General features: G+C 45.2%; 2 protein-coding genes and 1 pseudogene across 8 annotated transcripts in view; 2 read left to right on the forward strand and 1 right to left on the reverse strand.

Annotated features, from left to right (window-relative positions):
* ATAD2B (ATPase family AAA domain containing 2B) overlaps positions 1-2,281 on the reverse strand; it is a 195,650-nt gene extending 193,369 nt beyond the window's left edge. Inside the window, exon 1 of one of the 4 annotated variants that reach the window (XM_074394602.1) lies at positions 1,651-2,281. In XM_074394602.1, the coding sequence (XP_074250703.1) occupies positions 1,651-1,866 (216 nt within the window). In that variant the 5' untranslated portion in view covers positions 1,867-2,281. The remainder of the gene's footprint in view (positions 1-1,650) is intronic. The other 3 variants (XM_074394596.1, XM_074394609.1, XM_003935243.3) reach the window with 3 other exon arrangements.
* An 11,027-nt stretch (positions 2,282-13,308) lies between these two features.
* Positions 13,309-23,370, forward strand: part of UBXN2A (UBX domain protein 2A) — a 59,359-nt gene continuing 49,297 nt past the window's right edge. Inside the window, exon 1 of one of the 4 annotated variants that reach the window (XM_074394664.1) lies at positions 13,309-13,524. The gene's annotated coding sequence lies outside the window, so the exon portion shown is untranslated. Of the gene's footprint in view, positions 13,525-13,865; positions 13,900-16,789; positions 16,875-23,370 lie in introns of those variants that run through there. The other 3 variants (XM_039474228.2, XM_074394661.1, XM_010345768.3) reach the window with 3 other exon arrangements.
* LOC104652529 (succinate dehydrogenase cytochrome b560 subunit, mitochondrial pseudogene) lies at positions 14,058-16,714 on the forward strand (annotated as a pseudogene).

Genomic DNA, 23,370 nt, shown 5'->3' on the forward strand with positions numbered 1-23,370 from the left:
TGAATTCAAAAATGGGACCACAAACTGATCAGTGATAAATGAGCTAATTGCTTCAGATGAGTGGGACACTGCTCTAATAGACCAGGCATTCATAGCACGATACAATTAAATGCTTACACTCTAAATATTTTCTTTGTCCTTAAATGTAGAGAACAGATCTTTTCTTAAATTTAGTTTTATTTTAAAATACGTGATAGCATCAATAGATCAAGAAGCTTGAACATGTTTGGAAAGTTTCCACAGAAAGCCTCGTCTTCAAAGTACTTATTCTCAATAGTTTACACAACTTTCAGATTTAGACTTCTTATTTCAACCTGAGAGATCTGTAAACCCCCAAAATAGTCCACTAAATAGGACAGTTCTAAAAATAATGTCCAAATTTTTATCAAATAAAAGCCAAAACTATTTTCAAAGATATAATAAAAAATTTCAGAGTGGTATGGTAAAACATTCCTGTTGTCTCTGCCTAGATTCATTCTGATAGTGTCAAAACAGTGTAAAACACAAAGAGAAAAAGCACAGACAAACCGCGATCTCGTAGACCCCTATTGAACATAAAATAATTGCTTCCTTCCCCGCGCCCCCACCCCAGTAAGAAACACAAAACGGTGTGGAATTAAAGGAACATTTTAAATGAACAGCATTTTCCAGCCAAATTACCTAGCAAGTCAACCTCCTTTAGACAGAAGCAGTATAATCTGCTCTGACTTCGGAAACAATCTCATCGTAAAATAAAAGTGTCAATTCCTTTACAGCAATAAATATCTGTGCTTAGTGAAATTTCAAGATCTATGGCTCTTTCTAATTCAATCACCAGGTTCTTCAAACGTCATTTTTGTAACTGCATGACAACGATGGTGTTCATTCACCTTTTGTAATATAGTCCCATGACAAAAATGTAGACATCTAAGAAACCACACAATTTTGGCACGATAGTGCTGACTATCTGACACATTCCACTTGTTTCTTTCGACGCGCTCCTTCTGTGACCTGAAAGCTCTGGTTCCTACCAGCACCTTGGTGAGCTAGCTGGCTGGTTCCCCAGCTACAACATTCTGTTTGATCTCTCCTGCCTGGAGAGGCGATAGTGTTGATTTTGTTTTTAAAGTGGATGTCAGAGCAGCTACAAACTTTTTTCAGCATCCCTGCCCGGCTGCCAACTGGAGCTCTCTGCTCACTTCCTCACCAACTTGAACCACCCCCAAACTGAGAGTAAGCTGGAGTTAGACAGCGGCAGGAACTGACACACTTTCAAGAAGGGTTTGACACCGCAGAAAACTTTCACTTCTCCAACCCTCCCACCCAGGGGCTCGGGTCCTTCGCTCTTGCTTCCCCGCTAGAATTCCCCTCTGGGGCAGGACAAGGACAAGGACAGCAAATCGTTCGAATGCCCCCGAAAGGGACCCCCAAAGCCCTCTCCCCTGGACTCAAGAGCTGTTCTTTACACAAAAGAGCCGGGCCGGCTGGAAAAGCAAACGGGCCAGCGCCGCGGCCCTTCTCCCGGGTGCCACCCTCCACCGCGCCCGCAGACCCTCTCTCCAGCCGCCCGAGCGGTCTCCGCTGAGGCTTCCTGCCCCCAACCCGTCCAGACAAAGCCCCGGCGGCCGGGCTGACACTTCCGAGCCTCCGGACTCGGGACGCCGCGCTTACCCTGGCCTCATCCAGAGCGAGGCCGGCGGCACCGCTTCCCCCGGCCTTGGCGGCGGGGCAGCTGGCGGCGCGGGTCTTGGAGGACCGGGTCCGAGAGGAGATGAAATGGCTGCTGCCTCCGGTCGCCCCAGGCTCTGCTCCGGCCCCAGGCCCAGGCCCGGGACCAGGAGACTTGGACCCGAGAAGGCGGAGAGAGCTCTTCCGGGTGTTCACCATGGTCCAGCCCGGAGGACGGAGTCCACGCCGCGCCCGGGAGAGCCAAGCGAGGCCGGCCCGCCGGCCGGTCAGTCAGGGCCAGCGGAGCCGAGCCGGGCAGGGAGAGACGAGCCGGCCCGGAGCGTGCGGAGCGCAGACGAACACAACAGAGAGCCGGGCAGAGGGAGGGAAGTCGGCGCGAGCAGGCGGCGAGCGGGAAGCGGGGGCGGTGCTGCAGGCCGGCAGCACAGACACTCCGCCGGCTTCGCCCTCCTCAGCGGGAGCCGAGCGGAGCCGCCATTTCTACCCCTTTCTCTCCCGTTCTCGCTCTCGAGCTCCGTGCGTCAGGGCTCCAGCGCCGCAGGGCCAACGAGACCGCTTCCGGCCGCAGCCGCGGCGGGGCGCTGCGAGGCCAGCCAGCCCTCCCCTTCCCCGCTGCTAGCTCCTCTCCCCGCGGCCTCCGGCGGCCCCGCCTCCGGCGCGGCGTCAGCGCTTGGCAGCCAGCGAGCGACGCTCTGGGCTGTCAGCTCGATGGTTTCCCTGTCTCCGCGACCGCAAAGCTAGGGGGACCAGAAGAGCCAGACTGATCAGGACGAGTGCCGGCGTGGACTTGGACCTAAAGCCCTACGACCAGCCAGGCCCGAATGCCCCAGACACCCTCGTCACCCCCGTTGCCTGGATGGAGCTGGGGACGGCCAGCGAAGGCGCGGGGTGGAAGGGAAGCAGCGACGAAAGTGCGAGGAGTTGACTGGGAATCCCCGAGCTACCCGAGGCTGACACTTAACTAGAATCACACTTTTCATGGCTGTAAAAATGAGAATGACAGCTGTGATAAAAATTGATCTGTGCACTGTCTGGAACGTGGTGAGCTTAAGAAGAAAACCGGGGGTTGCGGGGTGGGCGGGAGGAACACCACGCTAGAACCCTGCGTCTTTAAACAAAGCGAGGCAGGGTCGTTTCCTACCCCCGTAGCCAGATCTAAGGCGGAGTCAAAGAATGAGTTCCCTGTAGGAGCCGCCTCTGTCTCTGTCCCCTGCCCCCGGCCCGCTGAAGAATTAAGAATTGAAAAAGCCGAACCCAAAGATACGACATTTGTAATTTAACGTTCAAAGAAAAAAAAATTAAGCCACACAATTCATATGAAAAGCTTTGTTGCAGGCAGGGTGCGGTGGCTCACGCCTGTAATGCCAGCACTTTCGGAGACCTAAGTAGGTGGATCACCTGAGGTCAGGAGTTCAAGACCAGTCTGACCAACATGGTGGGACCCCGTCTCTATTAAAAATACAAAAGATAGCTGGGTATCGTGGCGGGCACCTGTAATCCCAGCTGCTCGGGAAGCTGAGGCACGAGAATCACTTGAACCCAGAAGACGGAGGTTGTAGTGAGCCGAAATCCCGCCACTGCACTCCAGCCTGGGCGACAGAGTCAGACCCTGTCTTAAAAAAAAAAAAAAAAAAAAAAAAAGGAAGAAGAAGAAGAGAAAAGCTCGGCTGTCGAGTAGGAATTAGGTTCATTTAAAAAATTCATGGTACGTTAGATATAGCCTACTATTTATTGCGCAGAAGTTTATTAAACTTTATTAAACTTAAAAAATTGAAGACTCGAGAAAAGGCTTGAAAATGACCAAATAGCATAAAAATTAGAGTATTCTGGCCATCTAAGCTCCCAATCGTTCTAAAAAAACTGTACCACACTGGGAATGAGTTTTTCTGTTTGGGAAGCAGTATGGATTCCAGAATAGATAAATCCTCTGACACAATTTGCATACCACGCCCTCTCCTGGACACTTCACCTACCACCTAGAGCTGACTTCTTAACGGGTGTGGATTTCTCGTAATGGAACTACACCTGGATTTTCCTGCGTCAGGTAGCTATCAGGTCATTGTGCAGAATAAGCCAGTGTCAATTCCCGAGGAAAGAGGCTGGTTTAAGCAAGGTGCTGTAGTTCACACCTGTATTCTCAGCACTTAGAGGCCAAGGCAGAACAATGGCTTGAGACCAGGAGTTAGAGACCACCCTGGGCAACACAGTGAGATGCTCTCTCTACCAAAAAAAGAGAGAGAAACAGGACCTCACTCTGTCACCCAGGCTAGAGTGCAGCAGCACAACCTCAGCTCACTGTAGCCTCGACCTCCCAGGCTCAAGCAATCCCCCTGCCTCAGCCTTCCAAGTAGCTGGGACTACAGGCACCTGCCACCACTACCACCCAGGCTAATTATTTTGTTTTTTGTAGAGACAAGGTCCCCCTGTATTACCCAGGCTGCTCTCTAACTCCTGGGCTCAAGTGATCCACCCACATCAGCCTCCCAAAGTGCTGGGATTAGAGGTGTGAGTCACCAGGCCAGCCAAAAAAATTTGTTAATTAGCTGGGTGTGGTGCCTGTGGCCCCAGCCACTCCTGAGACTTTGGCATCATCAATCTCTTGAGCCCAGAATGTCCAGATTGCAGTGAGCCAAGTTCATGCCACTGTACCCCAGCCTGGGTGACAGAGTAACACCCTGTCTCAAAAAAGATTTTTTAAAAAAGGCTAGTGTCCCGCAGAGGTGTGTGGTATGCAAACTATATACAAAGGATTTGTGTGCTTTCCTCCTTTTTTTTTTTTTCCTCTGTGTGTTTGTTTCTGTAGTCCTAAATTGGGAAGACCAGGTTACCATAACCTATGTCATTTATTATCAACAAATGTTAACTCTAAAACTTATTCCTTGAGAATTCATAACAACACACTGATCAAGAGGTTTACAGCCTGAATTCACCAAGGCTGGTAAGTATGAAGACCCTCAGGACAATAATTTAGGTTAAACAGACTTGAGTCAAAGTGATCTTAAGCAAGCAGAAGCAAACATCAATTGTCTCTGACAGAATATACCTCCAACAGAAGGCACAAAATAAAGTCCAATCAATATGATTCACAGTAAAAATAGAAAATCACAAAACACAAAAGAATCATCATGACAGCCAGCAAAAAAATAGGCAACAGAATGAGACCCACAGATTTATATTCAGATAAGTAATATAAAGAAAGAAGATGGAAGGAATTATACCTAGTGCTACTGAACACTAGACATAATTATTAATATAAAATAAGTTATTGCATATTATTTATATATAATATTCAATAACTAAGGTATTCATATACAATAACGTAATATATATTTCTCTTTTCTTTTCTTTTTTTTTTTTTGTTTTTTGTTTTTTGAGAAATAGTTTCGCTCTTGGCCAGGCTGGAGTGCAATAGCAGGATCTTGGCTCACCGCAACCTCCACCTGTGAATTTCAAATGATTCTACTGCCTCAGCCTCCTGAGTAGTTAAGATTACAGGCGTGTAACCACCCCTGGCTAATTTTTTGTATTTTTAGTAGAGACAGAGTTTCTCCATGTTGGTCAGGCTGGTCTCAAACTCCCAATCTCAGGTGATCCACCCACCTCGGCCTCCCAAAGTGCTGGGATTACAGACATGAGCCACCGCTCCTGTCCTGTATATTTCAAAATAACTAAAATTATTTATTTTTAAATAATAAATAATTATTTTTATTTGGAATATTCCTTGAGCCCAGGCATTCAAGACCGGCCTGGGCAACATAATGAGACCCTGACTCTACAAAAACTTTTTTAAAAATTAGCCAGGCATGGTGGCATGCTTCTATATTCCTAGCGACTCAGGAGGCTGAGGTAGGAGGATCATGATCCCAAGAGGCAGAGGCTGCAGTGAGCCATGTTAGTGCCACTACAGTCTAGCCTGGGTAACATAGTGAAAACCTTTCTCAAAAAAAAATTTACAACTGTTGGCCGGGCGTGGTGGCTCAAGCCTGTAATCCCAGCACTTTGGGAGGCCGAGGCGGGTGGATCACAAGGTCAAGAGATCGAGACCAGCCTGGTCAACATGGTGAAACCCCGTCTCTACTAAAAATACAAAAAATTAGCTGGGCATGGTGGTGTGTGCCTGTAATCCCAGCTACTCAGGAGGCTGAGGCAGGAGAATTGCCTGAACCCAGGAGGCAGAGGTTGCGGTGAGCCGAGATCGTGCCATTGCACTCCAGCCTGGCTTAACAAGAGCGAAACTCCGTCTCAAAAAAAAAAAAAAAAAAAAAAAAAAAAAAAAAAAAAAAAAAAATTTACAACTGTTATATAGCCGTAGTAATTTAAAATTAAATAAATAAAGAAGATATTAGAACTAATGAGCAAAAAATGACAAAACACATTTTAAAATAATGAAGTAAATCTTATAAAAATAAAAAGAGGGCTGGGTGTGGTGGCTCACACCTGTAATCCCAGCACTTTGGGAGGCCGAGGTGGGTGGATCATGAGGTCAACAGATCAAGACCATCCTGGTCAACATGGTGAAACCCCATCTCTACTAAAAACAGAAAAATTAGCCGGGTGTGTTGGCAGATGCCTGTAGTCCCAGCTATTTGGGAGACTGAGGCAGGAGAACCGCTTGAACCCCAGGAGATGGAGGTTGCAGTAAGCCAAGATCACACCACTGCACTCCAACCTGGCGACAGAGTGAGACTCCATCTCAAAAAAAGAAAAAGAATAGGCCAGGCACAGTGGTTCATGCTTGTGACCCCAACACTTTGGGAGGCCAAGGCGGGTGGATCACCTGAGGTCAGAGTTTGAGACCAGTCTGACCAACATGGAGAAACCCCATCTCTACTAAAAATACAAAATTAGCTGGACGTGGTGGCTCATACCTGTAATCCCAGCCATTCAGAAGGCTGAGGCAGGAGAATTGCTTGAACCCAGAGGCAGAGGTTGTGGTGAGTCGAGATCGCACCATTGCACTCCAGCCTGGGTAACAAGAGTGAAACTCTATCTCAAAAAACTAAAATAAAAAGAATAAAGTATTCTTAAACATGCCACCAAAAGCAAGAGCCATAAATCAGTTGGGCATGATGTAAGTACCTGTAGTCCCAGCTACTCAGGGGACTGAGGCAGGAGGATCACTTGGGCCTAGGAGTTTGAGGTTGTAGTGAGCCTTCGTCACTCCACTGCACTCCAGCCTGGGCAGCAGGGCAAGGCCCTGTCTCAAAAGAAAAGAAAAACTAAACAAGACAAAACTATACTTCCAATGGAACTAAAGTGAGATACTGCAAGTCTATAGGGAGGCCATCAATAAAGAGATGGTCCTGATTTGGTAGGTGTAGGATGCAATCCATGGAACTGCATCTTTAAGATCCGTGAAACATTTTGAGAAACACTAAATCAAGAGGCAAAATCAGAATTGTTGACATTAGGCTGGGCATGGTGGCTCACGCCTGTAATCCCAGCACTAATTAGGAGGCCAAGGGGGACTTGAGGTTGGGAGTTTGAGACTAGCCTGGACAACATGGTGAAACTCTGTCTCTACTACAAATACAAAAATTAACTGGGTATGGTGGTACATGCCTGTAATCCCAGCTACTCAGAAGGCTGAGGCAGAAGAATTGCTTGAACCTGGGATACAGAGGTTGCAGTGAGCCAAGATCACACTACTACACTCCACACTCCAGCCTGGGCAACAGAGCAAGACTATGTCTAAAAAAAAAAAAAAAAAAAAAAAAAAAAAAAGAAGAAGAAGAAGAATTGTTGACCTTAGAATGGTGCACTGTTCAATGTGATTTCTAGCCAGATGTAGTTATTTAACTTTAAAAAATTAAAAATTCAACCCCTCAGTCACACTACCATGTTTCAAATATTCAATAAGCAAATGTTGCTAAGTAGCCAATGTGTTGGACAATGTAAAAACAATTCCATCATCACAGAAAATTCTGCTGAACAGTGCTGACCTAGATATTCATCTCAAGGGAAAGAAATCTCAAAGATGATCACTTGGTTTCTGTTCCGAACTGGATGGTTGGTGGGGCTACCAATTGGGAAAGAGGATGCAGGATGAGGAGCAGATTGCTGAGTGCCACATATCATCCTTCTAAATCAATTCAAAAAGCATTCACTGACCTCTGTTAGGCACCTGTGAAATAGCTACTGTGAAAAGTACTCTGGAGAATATCTAATGAACAAATTACTCAATCTGTACCCTTAAGGAGCTTACAGTCCTGTTTGAGTGTTTGCACTTATAACTAAAACACCAACACAGAAATAAATTAGAAAAAGAGCAAACTAAACCCAAGTAACAGAAGGAAATAAAGAATAGAGTGGAGATAAATAGAGAATAGAAGCAAGCCTGGATGCGGCGGCTTATGCCTGTAATCTCAGCACTTTGGGATCTCAAGGTGGATGGATCACCTGAGGTCAGGAGTTCAAGACCAGCCTGGCCAACATGGCAAAACCCCGTCTCTACTGAAAATATGAAAATTACCCAAAAATGGTGGTACACACGTGTAATCCCAAATATTTGGGAGGCTAAAGCAGGAGAATTGCTTGAACCTGAAAGACAGAGATTGCAGTGAGCCGAGATCGCACCCATGCACTCCAGCCTGGGCGACAGAGTGAGACTCCATCTCAGAAAAACAAAACAAAACAAAACAAAACAAAACAAAACAAACCCAGCAAAATACTAAGAAACAAAATCCACTAGCATAGTAAAAGATTATACACCATGACCAAGTGATTAATTGATCCCCAGTGGGATTTATTCCAAGACCATTCTATGGGGAAAGGACAATCTCTTCAGCAAATGGTGCTGAAAAAGCTGGATGTCCATATGCAAAAGAATAAAGTGAATTCTTATCATACACCATACACAAAAATAAAAATGGAGCAAACATCTAAATGTCAGAGCTAAAGTTATAAAATGTTTAGAAAAAAACAGAAATCTTCATGACACTGGATTTGGCAATAGTTTCTTGGATATGACACCAAAAGTATAACAAAAACAAGAATACATTAATTTGACTGAAATTTTAAACTTTTGTGTATCAAAGGATACTAACACCAGAATGAAAAGACAATTCACAGGATGAGAGGAAAGATTTGCAAATCACATATCTGATAAGGTATTACTATCCATAATATATATTTTTTAAAACCCAAAACTCCTGTAACTCAACAAAAACAAAACAAAACAAAACAAAACCCTATTTGAAAATTCACAAAGAGTTAAATAGGTATTTTACCAAAGAAAATATACAAACAGCCAATAGACACATGAAAAGATATTTAGCATCACTAATCATCAGGGAAATGCAAATCAAAATCACAATGAGATACCACTTCGTACTCAATTAGGATGGCTATTATAAACACACGTACATATACACACACACAGAAAATAACAAGTATTGGGAGGATATAGAGAAATTGGAACACAGGTACATTGCTGGTAGTAATGTAAGATGGTGCTGCCATTTGAGAAACGATATGACGTCGGGTACAGTGGCTCATTCCCAGTACTTTGGGAGGCTGAGGTGGGTGGATCATGAGGTCAAGAGAGCAAGACCATCCTGGCCAACAGGGTGAAACCCCGTCTCTACTAAAAATACAAAAATTAGCTGGGTGTGATGGTTTGTGCCTGTAGTCCCAGCTACTTGGGAAGCTGAGGCAGGAGAATCGCTTCAAGATTGCGCCACTGGACTCCAGCCTGGTGACAGAGCAAGACTCGGTCTCAAAAAAAAAAAAAAGAAAAGAAAGAAGAAAGAAAGAAAGGAAAGAAAAGAATTACACTAAGTGAAATAAGCCAGGCACAAAAGAACAAATATTGCAAGATTCCATCTACATGAGGTATCTAGAATGGGCAAGTTCCTAGAGACAGAAAGTAAAATAGGTTATGCATGGTGGCTCCCACCTGTAATCCTAGCACTTTGGAAGGCCAAGATGGGAAAATTGCTTTGAGTCCAGGAGTTTGAGACCAGCCTGGGCAACATGGTGAAATCCCATCTCAATTAAAAAAAACAGAAAAAAAAGAAAGTAGAATAGAGGTTACCATGCAGGGATGGAGGGAGACTATCTCAAAAAAAAAAAAAAGAAAAGAAAAGAAAAGAAAAGAAAGAAAAACACACAGCTAACATCATATTCAATGAAGAAAGACTGAAAGTTTTTTTTCTAAAATTAGGAACAAGGCAAAGACACCCACTCCCATCCTTTCTTTCTTTCTTTCTTTCTTTCTTTCTTTCTTTCTTTCTTTCTTTCTTTCTTTCTTTTTTTGAGACAGAGTCTTGCTCTGTCTCACAGGCTGGAGTGCACTGGTGTGATCTCGGCTCACTGAAACCTCCGCCCCTTGGGTTCAAGTGATTCTCCTGCCTCAGCCTCCCCAAGTAACAGGGATTACAGGCACCCACCACCATGCACAGCTAATTTTTGTATTTTTAGTAGGGATGGGGTTTCACCATGTTGGACAGGCTGGTCTTGAGCTACTGGCCTCAAGTGATTCACCCACCTTAGCCTCCCAGAGAGCTGGGATTACAGGTGTGAACCACCATACTCAGCCTCATAATTTCTTTTTTAAAAAAAAATTTTAACTCTAATAATGGGGTATCGCTATGTTGCCCCAGGTTGGTCTCAAATTCCTGGGCTCAAGCAATTCTCCTGCCTTAGCTCCCAAAGTGCTGACATTACAGGTGTGAGCCACCACACCCAGCCTCATCATTTCTATTCAACATTGTACTGGAAGTTCTAGCTAGAGTAATTAGGCAAGAAAAATAAATAAAAGGCATCCAAATTAGAAAGATATAAAACTGAGGCCAAGTATGGTATCTCATACCTGTAATCCCAGTGCTTTGGGAGGCCCAAGAAGGAGGATAGCTTGAGGCCAGCCAGGGGTTGGAGACCAGCCTGGGCAACACAGTGAAGCCACGTCTCTACAAAAAACAAACAAACAAACAAAAATTTCCCCTTCTCCCCACCTCAAAAAAATTTAATTAGTTGGGCATGGTGGCACACATCTGTGGTCTTAGCTACTCAGGACATCGTGGTGGGAGGATCACTTGAGCCCAGAAGTTTGAGATCAACCTGGGTAACATAAGAATACCCCATCTCTAGCAAATGATTAGAGCTAATAAATGAATGCAGTAAAGTTAGATACAAGATCAACACATAAAATCAGTGGTGTTTCCAAATACTGGCAATAAAAAATCCAAAAAGGAAATAAATCAATTCCTTTTGCAGTAGCATCAAAAAGAATAAAATACTTTGAAATATATTTAACTGGCTGGGCGCAGTGGCTCACACCTGTAATCCCAGCACTTTGAGAGGCTGAGGTGGATGAACCACAAGGTCAGGAAGTCTAGTTGAGACCAGCCTGGCCAACATGGTGAAACCTCGTTTCTACTAAAGACACAAAAGAAAAAGAAACAATTAGCCAGGCATGGTGGCCTGCACCTGTAATCCCAGCTACTGGGGAGGCTGAGGCAGGAGAATTGCTTGAACCCAGTTGGTGGAGGTTGCAGTGAACTGAGATCTCGCCATTGCACTCCAGCATGGGCAAGAGGGCAAGACTTTGTCTCAAAAAAAAAAAAAAAAAAGAAGAAGAAAAGAAAAGAAATATATTTAACCAAGGAGGTATAAGACTTGTACACTAAAAACCATAAAACACTACTGAAAGAAATTAAAGGTCTAAGTGTGATCATATATTGCTTAATGATGAATGTACCTTCTGAGAAATGTGTCCCTAAGTGATTTCATTGTTGTGTGAACATCACAGAGTATACTTACACAAACCTGGATTGTCTAGTGTACTACACATCTAGGCAATATTCATAGCCTTGCTCCTGGGCTACAAGCCTAGACAGCACGTTACTGTATTGAATACTGTAGACAACCGTAACACAATGATAATATTTGTGTATCTAAACATAAGATACAGTAAAAATACAGCCTTAAAATCTTATGTGACCACCATCATATATGCTGTAAGTCATGGACCAAAAGGTTGTTATGTGGCCCATGACTGTAGATGGAAAAATATTCATGCTTAAGGATTTGAAGACTTAATATTGTTAAGATATCAATGCTTCTCAAGTTGATCTACCAATTCAGAGAGACCCCTGTCAAAATCCCAACACCCCACCTCCCTTTTAATGTTTTTAACAGAAAGGGAAAAGCTGAGCTAAAAGTCGTACGAAATTGCAAGGGACAAAACAACCTTGAAAAACAAGAGCAAAGTGGGAGGTGTGATTTCAAAACCTGCTACAAAGCTACAGTAAGCAAAACAGTATGGTGGTAGCATAAAGATAAGTTATATAATCAATGGTGTCGAATTGAGAGTACAGAAATAAACTTATACATCTATAGTCAATTAATTTTTGACAAGGGAAGAATCTCTCTTCATTAAATGGTGCTGGGACCAAAAAATTGGAAGAGCCCTCACAGAAGGGTCAAAGAAACGTCTCTTTGCCCGAAGGGATCAAATTAACTCCTTACTGTGCTTCAAGAGCACTGAGATTTGAACTCACCACAGGCTCCTGAAATCGCTGAACAGGAGATGAGGGGGGTGGAGGATGGGAAATGGCATGGGTCTGTAAGTGAGGCTCAATCTCAATCTGAGTCCCAGCACTAAAGACTAACAAATAAATCCGGATTTAGGCAAGCCGAGACTTTATTCGGAAAGGATTACTGCAATGGGGGTTGGGGGAAAATGGACTATTGCAACAAGGGCGGAGAACTATTGCAATGGGAAGAAGGACAGTTGCAATAGGAAGAATGCTAGACTATAAAATAAAAAAACAAATCTGGATATACTTAAGGAGAGATTTCAGTGTAAGAGATCCAAGAAAAGGGAAAGAAACGATTGCAATTGAGAGTGGGGTTTGGGGGAGGCTACCGCAACCGGGAGAACCCTCCAACCATGAGATCTGCAGCGATCTCCTGGGTCAGGCAGAAAAGGGCTTTCCTGTTCCAGAGAGGAGTGAACAGGGCTAGAAAGACCCGGGTGTGGGGAGGTGGGGAGAAGCGTGGAGGGTGACAGCGATGAGACTAGACAGAATGTTCCCCTTGGGGTCCGCCTATTTTCGGGCGGTGGTCGAGGAGGGGTGGTCGCTGGCTGCCGCTTGCAGAGGCCCGGGGAGGGAGGCTTCACAAAAGTCCGGTCGAGGCAAGGCAGCTGGCGTTTGTCCACATCGTGAGCACGGGCAGGTCAGCTAACCTTTGTGAGGGGGAGAACTGGAATTCAGAGGGTTTGGGCCTGACTTTTCCACAGCTAACCACGGGGGCATCCTTGAGTCGTGACTAAGTCTTATGGGGAAGGGCGTCTGCGTGCAATAAAGTCCTATTAGGAACACAAAGCGGTGTGGGGGTGTCTTCAATGTCGCTGTCCAGGGCCGCGGGGCTCAGGTCAAGTTCCACATTGTCAGAATGCTGGGACGTCTCTCCCCGGCTTCAGAGGCTGAGGAGGTACCTGGGTCAGCCTACGCTGGGTTCTGCGGTGAGCACACACCACGGTGTCTGTGTCTCCCGCGCCCAGGGAAGAGGCAGCCAGACTCACGGCCCGCTGCGGGAAGGCGCGGCGGCCGTGAGCGCCGTTCTCCGCCGGGCCCGAAGCGCCGGAACGCGTTAAGCCCCGCCCCTTGGCGCGCCCCCGCGCCCGCGCGGGCTCCTGGGGTCTGCGCGGAGCCGCCGTGGGCGCGCGCTTGGCGCCCGACTGAGACTGTGAGGCGCGCGGGATCTCAGCGGCGCGGCCGCGGCGTCTGAGGAGGTTTGGGGCGGCGGCGCTCCGGGTCTGAAGGGCTCCGGCCAAACGGAGCCCGCGGCCAAACGGTGCCCGCGGCGCCTGGGCGGAGTGAGGCCGAGGCCGGGAGGCTGTGCCCGGAGGTGAGGGTCCCGGGGTCGCGCCGCGTCCGGCGGGGTGAGGGCGGGGCAGGGTGGCCGCCCGCCGGGTGGGTTCGAGGAGTCGTCTCCCGTGGCCGGGCCGCCGCGGCTCGCGGTGTGGGGCCGTCTCGCTCCGGAGGGCCGCGCGTCCGCGACTCGGGAAGGGGCGCCCGCGGCGGAGCCGGGGCCAGGCTCCCGCCCCGACGAGGTGAGCGGCGACCCCGGGCCCGGGACTCTGCCTGCGGCTTGGCTCGCGAGCTCGCTGAAGGCGCAGCTCCGGGTTCTCTCGCAGGGCGTTCGGAAACTTCGAGTGACGCGCAACACAGTGTTTCCATTTTCAAAGGCGAGCGCTGCACGGTCGCGCTCCGGCGCTGCACGGTATGCCTGTTGGCGGCTTCAGCCTCTCCCACCGCTCGCTTTCTCTGAGGGTTTGAAGGTCTGCTCTCCGCCGATTTCACATTTCCTTCCTCTCTTCTTTGTGCCCTTTCCCCCTTTTCGCTGCCAGTCATAAAATAGTGTGTTACCTGTCAGCCGTGATGAGCGTTCGTGTGGCGTCCGGCGTTGGTTCCTATGTACGTAGTTTAAGTCAATATAGGAAACTGCTGATTTGTTTTAACGCGAATGCGGAGAAGAATGTGGTATAAAGTCTGACTGGTTGTAGTTTGTTGATGGGGGAAAACTCTTTAAAAGTTCATGTTGTGTCTTCTGTCTAAATATGCTGAAAGTCGGGTTTATTTAAAAGGCAATTAAATTCAGTGAATACAGAGCATCTTTGTATAATACTAATGTTAGTGCTACGCACTGGTGGCGTCCAAACATGAGTAAAAAATGTGTTTAAGAGGTGGACGTGGTTAAGCACACTGATAATGATACACGAGGCTGAATAGTCCAGTATTAATGGAAGCTCACGCTTACGGAGCAGTTGTTCTCAGCTGGGCACTGTGGAGGGTATTTTGTGTGCATTTCTATTTAATGATGTTTAATATTAATTACTTAGCATATACTTCCTTTAATATTTTATAATTCAAAAAAAATTTTAGTACCTACTATGTTATGAGTGCCAAGGATACGATAGTGACAATTACAGACTTGGCCTTTAGACTATATAGTATCATTGGGCAAAACAGATATTAAGCAAATAATCAGGGCCGGGCGCTGTGGCTCACGCCTGTAATTCCAGCACTTTGGGAGGCTGAGGCTGTCGGATCACCCAAGGTCAGGAGTTCAAGACCAGTCTGGCCAACATGGTGAAACCCGGTCTCTCTTTACCGAAAATACAAAACTAGCTGGGCATGGTGGTACATGCCTGTAATCCTAGCTACTCGGGGGACTGAAGCAGGTGTATCGCTTGAACCCTGGAGGTGGAGGTTGCAGTGAGCTGAGATGGTGCCACTGCAGTCCAGCCTGGGTGACAGAGCAAGATTCTGTCTCAAAAAATAAATAATCACAGAAATAAATGCCAGTAAGCCAAGAGAGAGACTAAAAACGAAGGACGTAAGGTGTTTTTGAGAGGAGGTAACATGGGGACTTATCCCAGCTGAGGAAATCAGGGAAGGTTTTCCTAGGAAAGTAATCTTTGAGCTCAGATATTAGGGATAAATAAGAATTAGGGGAAGATGCCTCCCAAAGGAGAGAAGAAAGGCTCGGGCAAAGGAAGTTGATGACGCAGAGGCTAGGGAAGATGGTCATTTCAGGAACCAGCAGTTGGTGTGTGGGAAGCAGAAGGGTGCTGTGGTAAAGTAGGTTAGGGCCAGAGAGATGATGCAGGACTTTTTTTTTTTTTTTTTTAGGTGGAGTCTCTGTCACCCAGGCTGGAGTGCAGTGGCGCCACTCATTGCAATCTCCACCTCCCAGGTTCAAGCCATTCTCCTGTCTCAGCCTGTGAAGTAGCTGGGACTACAGGCGCGTGCCACCACGCCTGGCTAATTTTTGTATTTTTAGTAGAGGCGGGGTTTCTTCATGTTGGCCAGGCTGGTCTCAAACTCCTGATTTCAGGTGATCTGCCCGCCTTGGGGTAAGTCACCACACCAAAGGAGATTGTATTTAAAATGGCTTTGCACATCTGTCCAGACCAGAACCCAAGGTGGGTGCACTCTTGTGAGATATGTTGGTCCTCATTGCCTCCAAGCCCCCTTTAGCCCTGAGCTCTGCATCAGAAATTCTGTTCCTTTGGGAACCACAGCCAAAGAAGAGATGGAGTGGTCCATCTGCCACCGTGGCACTAGTATTGCTTTGAGTGCAGGGGTCTCTTTTTGGCATGTCAGCCCTGTTTTTCCCTGGGAACTTTGAGTCTTATTTGGAACTCATGAAGTCCCTCTGTCGGGGGTCAGCACTGATTCACACAGCTAAGTTTGTACCCTCTCATGTATCATACCTGGCGTGGGATCCGACACTTGATGTGGAACCTAGAAAAAGGCCTGAAGATTCCCCCAGCTATACCAGTTTGGAGTGGTTGTCCTGGTTCTTACCGTGTTGTCCTCTGTAGGGCTGGCAGCCATGTGAAGAACGGAGGTTCCCAGCATCATCTTCCTACACGTTATTACATTCACCCATCTTTCTGTTTGTCCCTATTATCCCCAGCCTGGGAAAGGTTCTTATTTGTTTGGATCGTTTTGTGCTTTTAGATCCCCTTGGAGCAATAGAGTACCTTGTAGATCATAATAGTGGGAAAGGGTCTAGTTTTCCCCTTGTTTCTAAAGACAGAGTGGCTGCAAAAACTCCCGTTTTTTGCCCACAGCTTGCCTACTCCAGGTCTAGAAGCAGTTATTCTGTATCCATATTGGGCTTTGATTTGTGCTGAGGGTCAGGTTTTGGCTCCTTCTTCCTGAGTCAATGGAAACAATGCCAGGCCAGCTCTGTGGCTTCTGCCCTGGGGAATAGGGGTGAGACTTTGGGTGCCACTGCCTGTGGGTTGCTGGCTTAAAGGACAGTTCTGTTCATTGGAGAGCCCAGGCCATTAACACCTAGGCAGTGCTATTGAAAGAAGAGAGCTGGGAGTGGAGGGGAATTAGTTTATCTTAGCTAGAGGGAGGTGAGGAGGGCTAGTTACTTCTTGGAGCAGCAGCTTCTTTGAGGAGAAAATATATAGCTTTTGACACAAGACAAAGATCCAGAAAATTAGCATTGAACATATTAAAGGTTATTTATTTCTTTTCTTGTCTTTTTTTTTTGCATTTCCAGAAAAACCTTAATTTTATGCTTTCTCATCCAAGTCATGTACCTTTTTTTTTTTTTCTGAAACTGGATTAAAATACTCATTTTAAAAAAGGAAGGAGGGTGCTTTGCAAGATAGGATAACATTTCAGTATGGAGCCCTGGAATGAGAATGTCTTGGTCAGCCCTGGAATGACTCAGTAAGTAACCTTGCCAGTCTCTGCGGAAGTATCACCTTTCCCATAGGATTTTCTCATTTAAATTACTGTTGTCACTACCACTTTGATCATTGGAGTATATAACTATCCCATTAACAATTTTTCTAGGAAAGGTAAGCTGAAACTTTCAAAAATATTTCATTTTCTATCACTTAGTATGTAGTAAACCAGAATTCGTAAAATATACAAATGAACTGTCTTTTAAGTATTTGATTCCAGTGCTATCATAGTTAGGTTGCTCTTGGAGGCTTGAGGGCCTAACCACATTCCACAGAAGATCTAAGTAAAAGGAACCCAACATAGAAATGTGATCCATTGGTTTCTTTTCCCTTGTGTTTAATACCTGGAATGGCCTTATACTTAAAAAGAAACTTAAGGTTCTATATAAAGATAGCATGTCTGGTTGTATAACATCTTGATACAAATCCATAATCTAAAAAAAAATGGCTGGTTTTTGCTTTTTTTCCTCTTCAAATTCCTTTTGACCACAGAATATATGTTTATAAAACTAAGTAAAATTGGTAATAGGAATTTTTCTTTCTTTTTTTTTTTTTTTTTTAAGACGGAATCTTGCTCTTTTGCCAGGCTGGAATGCAATGGTACAATCTCGGCTCACTGGAACCTCCTCCTCCCAGGTTCAAGCAATTCTACTGTGTCAGCCTCCCAAGTAGCTGAGACTACAGGCACGCATCACAAAGCCCAGCTAATTTTTGTATTTTTAGTAGAGATAGGTTTTCACCATATTGGCCAGGATGATCTCTTGACCTCGTGATCTGCCCGCCTCAGCTTCCCAAAGTCTTGGGATTATAGGTGTGAACTACTGGGCCCTGTGGTAATATGCCATTTTTAATTTAATTTTTAATTATACATTAAAAAAAATTTTTTTTAATAGGGTCTCACTCGGTCACCCAGGCTGGAGTGCAGTGACGTGATCTCAGCTCACTGCAACCTCTGCCTCCTGCATTCAAGCAATTCTCGTACCTCAACCTCCTGAGTAGCTGGGATTACTGGTGTGCGTTCCCATGCCTGGCTAGTTTTTGCATTTTTAGTAGAGACAGGGTTTTGCCATATTGGCCAGCCTGGTCTCAAACTCCTGGACTCAAGTGATCCGCCCAACTGAGCCTCCCAAAGTGCTGGAATTACGGGCATGAGTTGCTGTGCCCAGCCACATTTAATTCTTTTTTTTTTTTTTTCCTTTCTGAGACAGAGTTTCACTTCGATGCCCAGGCTGGAGTGCAATGACACAATCTCAGCTCACTGCAACCTTCGCTTCCCAGATTCAAGTGATTCTCCTGCCTCAGCTCCCCATTAGCTGGGACTACAGGCAAACACCATCACATCCGGCTAACTTTTGTATTTTTAGTAGAGATGGGGTTTCACCATATTGGCCAGACTGGTCTTGAACTCCTGACCTCAAGTGATCCACCTGCCTCAGCCTTCCAAAGAGTTGGGATTACAGGCATAAGCCACTGTGCCTGGCCCTATTTAATTTTAAAATGCAGTTTTTATATTCAGATTCTTATACACTTATTTTCTTATTTTAAAGTTTTATTTATTGACTTAAAAAAGAAATCAGAGAGTTTCCCAAGCCAGAATGGGCTTAGATGGCTCAGACTTCTAATTTATTGATTTTTTTTTTTTTTTTTTTTTTTTTTTTTTGAGACAGGGTCTCTTACCCAGGCTGAAATTCAGTGACACAATTACAGTTCACTACAACCTTAAACTCCTGGACTCAAATGACTCTCCTGCCTCAGTCTCCTGAGTAGCTAGGACTACAGACATGTGCCATCATGCCTGGCTAATGTTTTCATTTTTTGAAGAGACAGGGTCTCACTGTGTTGCCTAGGCTGATCTTGAAGTCCTAGCATGAAGTGATCCCACCACTTCGCCTCCCAAAGTGCTGAGATTATAGGCTTGCCCCACTGTGCCTGGTGTAATGTAAGCATTTTAAAATACCACATTCTTAGTAGTTCAAATCTATTTTGACTAGACTTGTTTGTTGGTGGACATTTTCCCTAAAACTCAATCTTCTCTCTCTCCTGACTGATTTTATCACTGCACTTTTTGAGATAATATTTGGGAAGATGTTAGGTAAACTGCAATATTCTATATCAATGTAAGATGATGGTGATAGTTGGAAGCAGACTGAAGAAAATGAAGGCAGTTCTTTTCATCTGTCCATTCTTGTGCCAATTTTATGCTGATAACTTAGGTATTTGTCAGATGGCTTTTTTTATTCTATGCAGTATTATTATTCTATGCAGTACATGACTTAGGTTCATTCATGTCATATGACTGTGATACATTTGTAGCAGCTCACTCAATTGATATAAATACACTTTACCTGGTTCATTTGCATATTACTAAATTTATGGTAGAAAATGCCTGCAGTTTTCTGCAGGCATTAATTTCTCCATGGTGAAATTAATTTTTACTTCATAATTTTATGCCATGTTTGCAATTAGTAATTCAGTGTATTTTTTCCTTATTAGTCCATGAAATCGTGCTAATAGAAACTATGCATGTCATACTGACAGTTTTGTCATTAGCTCTAAACCAGTGCCTTGCACACACTGGTAGGAGGTTCAATAAGTATATAAACCCATGATGCACCTGCCTCAGCCTCCCAAAGTGCTGGGATTACAGATGTCAGCCACTACGCCTAGTCTATTCTTTTTTTTTTTTCCCCCCCGAGACGGGGTCTCTCTCTGTTGTCCAGGCTGGAGTGCATTGGCTATTCACAGGCACGATCCTACTACTGATCAGCACAGGAGTTTTGACCTGCTCCGTTTCCGAGCTAGGCCCGTTCACCCCTCCTTAGGCAACCTGGTGGTCCCCCACTCCCAGGAGGTCACCATATTGATGCCGAACTTGGTGTGGACACCTGATTGGCATAGTGCAGTACAGCCCAGAACTCCTGGGCTCAAGCAATCCTCCCATCACAGCCTCTCAAGTAGCCGGACTACAGGCACGTGCCACTGCCCCCAGCTCATTATTTTTTAATTGACAATAATTTTATGTATTTATGGGACACATTGTGATGTTTCAATACATTATTATGGAATGGTTAAATCAGGCTAATTAACATATCCCTCAGCTCAAATACCATTTATTTGTTGTGAGAACATTTCAAAACCCATTTCTTTTGCTGTTTTGAAGCATACATTATTATTAACTGTAGGAGATTATTTTGAATTAGTTGAAAAAATGTTGGAGAACTGCAACATGAAAAACAGCTCCACCTGATTGAAATGTCCAAAAGAGCTGAGATTTTTTTTTTTTTTTTTTTTTTTTTTTTGAGACGGAGTTTTTTGCTCTTGTTACCCAGGCTGGAGTGCAATGGCGCGATCTCGGCTCACCGCAACCTCCGCCTCCTGGGCTCAGGCAATTCTCCTGCCTCAGCCTCCTGAGTAGCTGGGATTACAGGCACGCGCCACCATGCCCAGCTAATTTTTTGTATTTTTAGTAGAGACGGGGTTTCACCATGTTGACCAGGTTGGTCTCGATCTCTCGACCTCGTGATCCACCCGCCTCCCAAAGTTCTGGGATTACAGGCTTGAGCCACCGCGCCCGGCTCTTGAGCCACCGCGCCCGGCTAAGAGCTGAGATCTTTATCTATTTTATTCAATATGTATTATAAGCACCTAGAATCATTCATGCCTGGTATGTAGTAGGTGCTGAATAAGTATACACTTTAGTTATTTTTAACAACTTTACATAGTTATAATTGATATACAATAAGATGCACATATATATTTTATTTTTTAATTTTTATTTATTTATTTTGAAATAGAGTTTTGCTCTTGTCACTCAGGCTGAAGTGCAATGGTGCGATCTTGACTCACTGCAACCTCCGCCTCCCAGGTTCAAGCAATTCTCCTGCTTCAGCCTCCCGAGTAGCTGTGATTACAGGCACCTGCCACCATGCCCAGCTAATTTTTGTGTTTTTAGTAGAGACGGGTTTCACCATATTAGCCAGGCTGGTCTCAAACTCCTGACCTCAGGTGATCCACCTGCCTTGGCCTTCCAAAGTGTTGGGATTACAGGTGTGAGCCACCAGGCCCGGCCCAAGATGCACATATTTAAAGCACTCCATTTAATTTTTTTGTGTGTGAGACAGTCTCAATTTGTCACCCAGGCTGGAGTACAGTGGCATGATCTTGGCTCACTGTAGCCTCAACCTCCCTGGTTAAAGTAGTTCTCCTGCCTCAGCCCCCCAGGTAGCTGGGATTACGGGCATGTGGCCCCATACCCAGCTAATTTTTATATTTCTCTATAGAGACAGCTTTTTGGTATGTTTCACAGGCTGGTCTCCAACTCCTGATGTCAAGTGATCCACCTGCCTTAGCCTCCCAAAGTGCTGGGATTACAAGCATGAGCCACTGCAACCAGCCCATTTAATATTTTTAAATAAAATAATATTCAACCATTTTAATAATGTTTGCTATTTTGTTGTTGTTCTCAGATAGGGTCTCAATCCTGTTGCCCAGGCTGGAGTGCAGTAGCGTGATCATGGCTCACTGTATCTTCAACCTCCTGGGCTCAAACGATCTTCCTGCCTCAGCCTCCCAAGAATCTGGGGCTACAGTTGCATGTCATCACACCTGGCTAATTTTTAAATTTTTTTTGTTGAAACAAGGGCTCACTATGTTGACCAAGCTGGTCTCGAACTCCTGGCCTAAAGTGATTCTCCTGTCTGGGCTTCCCACAGTGCTGGGATTATAGGCATGAGCCACTGTATCACATTATTTCTTAAAAAATAAATAAGTCAAAATGTAAACATTTCTTACATCTGAATGGCCAGGGTAGGTATTTATATCTTTCTGTTTCCTTTGTGTATGTTTGAAATATTTAGACTTTTTTTTTTTTTTTTTTTTGAGACGAAGTCTCACTGTGTCACCAGGCTGGAGTGCAGTGGCACAATCTCAGCTCACTGCAACCTTCACTACCCAGATTCAAGCGATTCTCCTGCCTCAGCCTCCCGAGTAGCTGGGGCTACAGGCATGCACTACCACACCCAAATTTTTTTTTATATAGTTTTAGTAGAGACCGGGTTTCACCATGTTGGCCAGGATGGTCTCGATCTCTTAAACTCATGATCTGCCTGCCACAGCCTCCAAAAGTCCTGGGATTACAGGCATGAGCCACCACGCCTGTCGACATTTTTTAAGTGAAGCAATTAATTAGTTTAGGAATATCAGATTTGAAAAAAGAAGTCTTTTTTTTTTTTTTTTTTTTTGAGATGGAGTCTTATCTCTATCAGGCTGGAGTACAGTGGCATGATCTTGGCTCACTGCAACCTCCGCCTCCCAGGTTCAAGCAATTCTACTGCCTCAGCCTCCCGAGTAGCTGGGATTACAGGCATGCACCACTACGGCTGGCTAATTTTTGTATTTTTAGTAGAGACAGGGTTTCGCCATGTTGGCAAGGATGGTCTCGATCTCCTGACCTCGTGATTCACCCACCTTACTTTCCCAACGTGCTGGGATTACAGACGTGAGCCATTGCGCTCAGCCAGGAATACTAGGTTTGAAGGAAGAAGTCTTATGAGAAAATATTTTTATGATTTCATGGTTTTTTGTTTTGTTGTATTTTTTTGAGACAGAGTCTCACTCTGTCACCCAGGCTGGAGTGCAGTGGTGTGATCTCTGCTCACCACAACCATCACCTCCCCAGTTCAAGTGATTCTCCTGCCTCAGCCTCACAAGTAGCTGGGATTACAGGCACCTGCCATCACACCCAGTTAATTTTTGTATTTTCAGTAGAGATGGGGTTTCGCCATGTTGGCCAAGCTGGTCTTGAACTCCTAACAGGTGACCCCTCTCTTCGGCCTTCCAAAGTGCTTGGATTACAGGCATGAGCCACCGCGCCTGGCCTCTTATACATTTTTTATTGTATAAGATATATCCATTTTTTTCTTATTGCTTCTGGATTTGAGTTATAGAAAAGTTGTCTTCTCTTCCAGGTTATTTCCAGGTTTTTTGTTTGTTTGTTTGTTTGTTTGTTTTTTTGAGACGGAGTCTCACTCTGTTGCCCAGGCTGGAGTGCAATGGCGTGATCTTGGCTCACTGCAGCCTTCACCTCCCAGGTTCAAGCGATTCTCCTTCGTCAACCTCCTGAGTAGTTGGGATTGCAGGCTTGTCCCACCACACCTGGCTAATTTTTGTATTTTTAGTAGAGATGGGGTTTCACCATGTTGGTCAGGCTGGTCTCGAACTCCTGACCTCGTTATCTGCCCACCTCAGCCTCCAAAAGTGCTGGGATTACAGGCATGAGCCACCATGCCCAGCCTCTTCCAGGTTACTAAAAAAAAAATTTACTATGTTTTCTTAACTTAAATAGTTAAGAGTTAGCTCTTTATTTTTTTATTGTAGCTGGACACAGTGGCGTGCACCTATAGTCCAGCTACTCTGGAGGCTGAGGTGAGAGGGCCACTTGAAACCAAGAGTTTGAAACCAGCCTAGGTAACATAGTGAGA

This window comes from Saimiri boliviensis, chromosome 1 (assembly GCF_048565385.1).
Source record: "Saimiri boliviensis isolate mSaiBol1 chromosome 1, mSaiBol1.pri, whole genome shotgun sequence".
NCBI lineage: Eukaryota > Metazoa > Chordata > Mammalia > Primates > Cebidae > Saimiri > Saimiri boliviensis.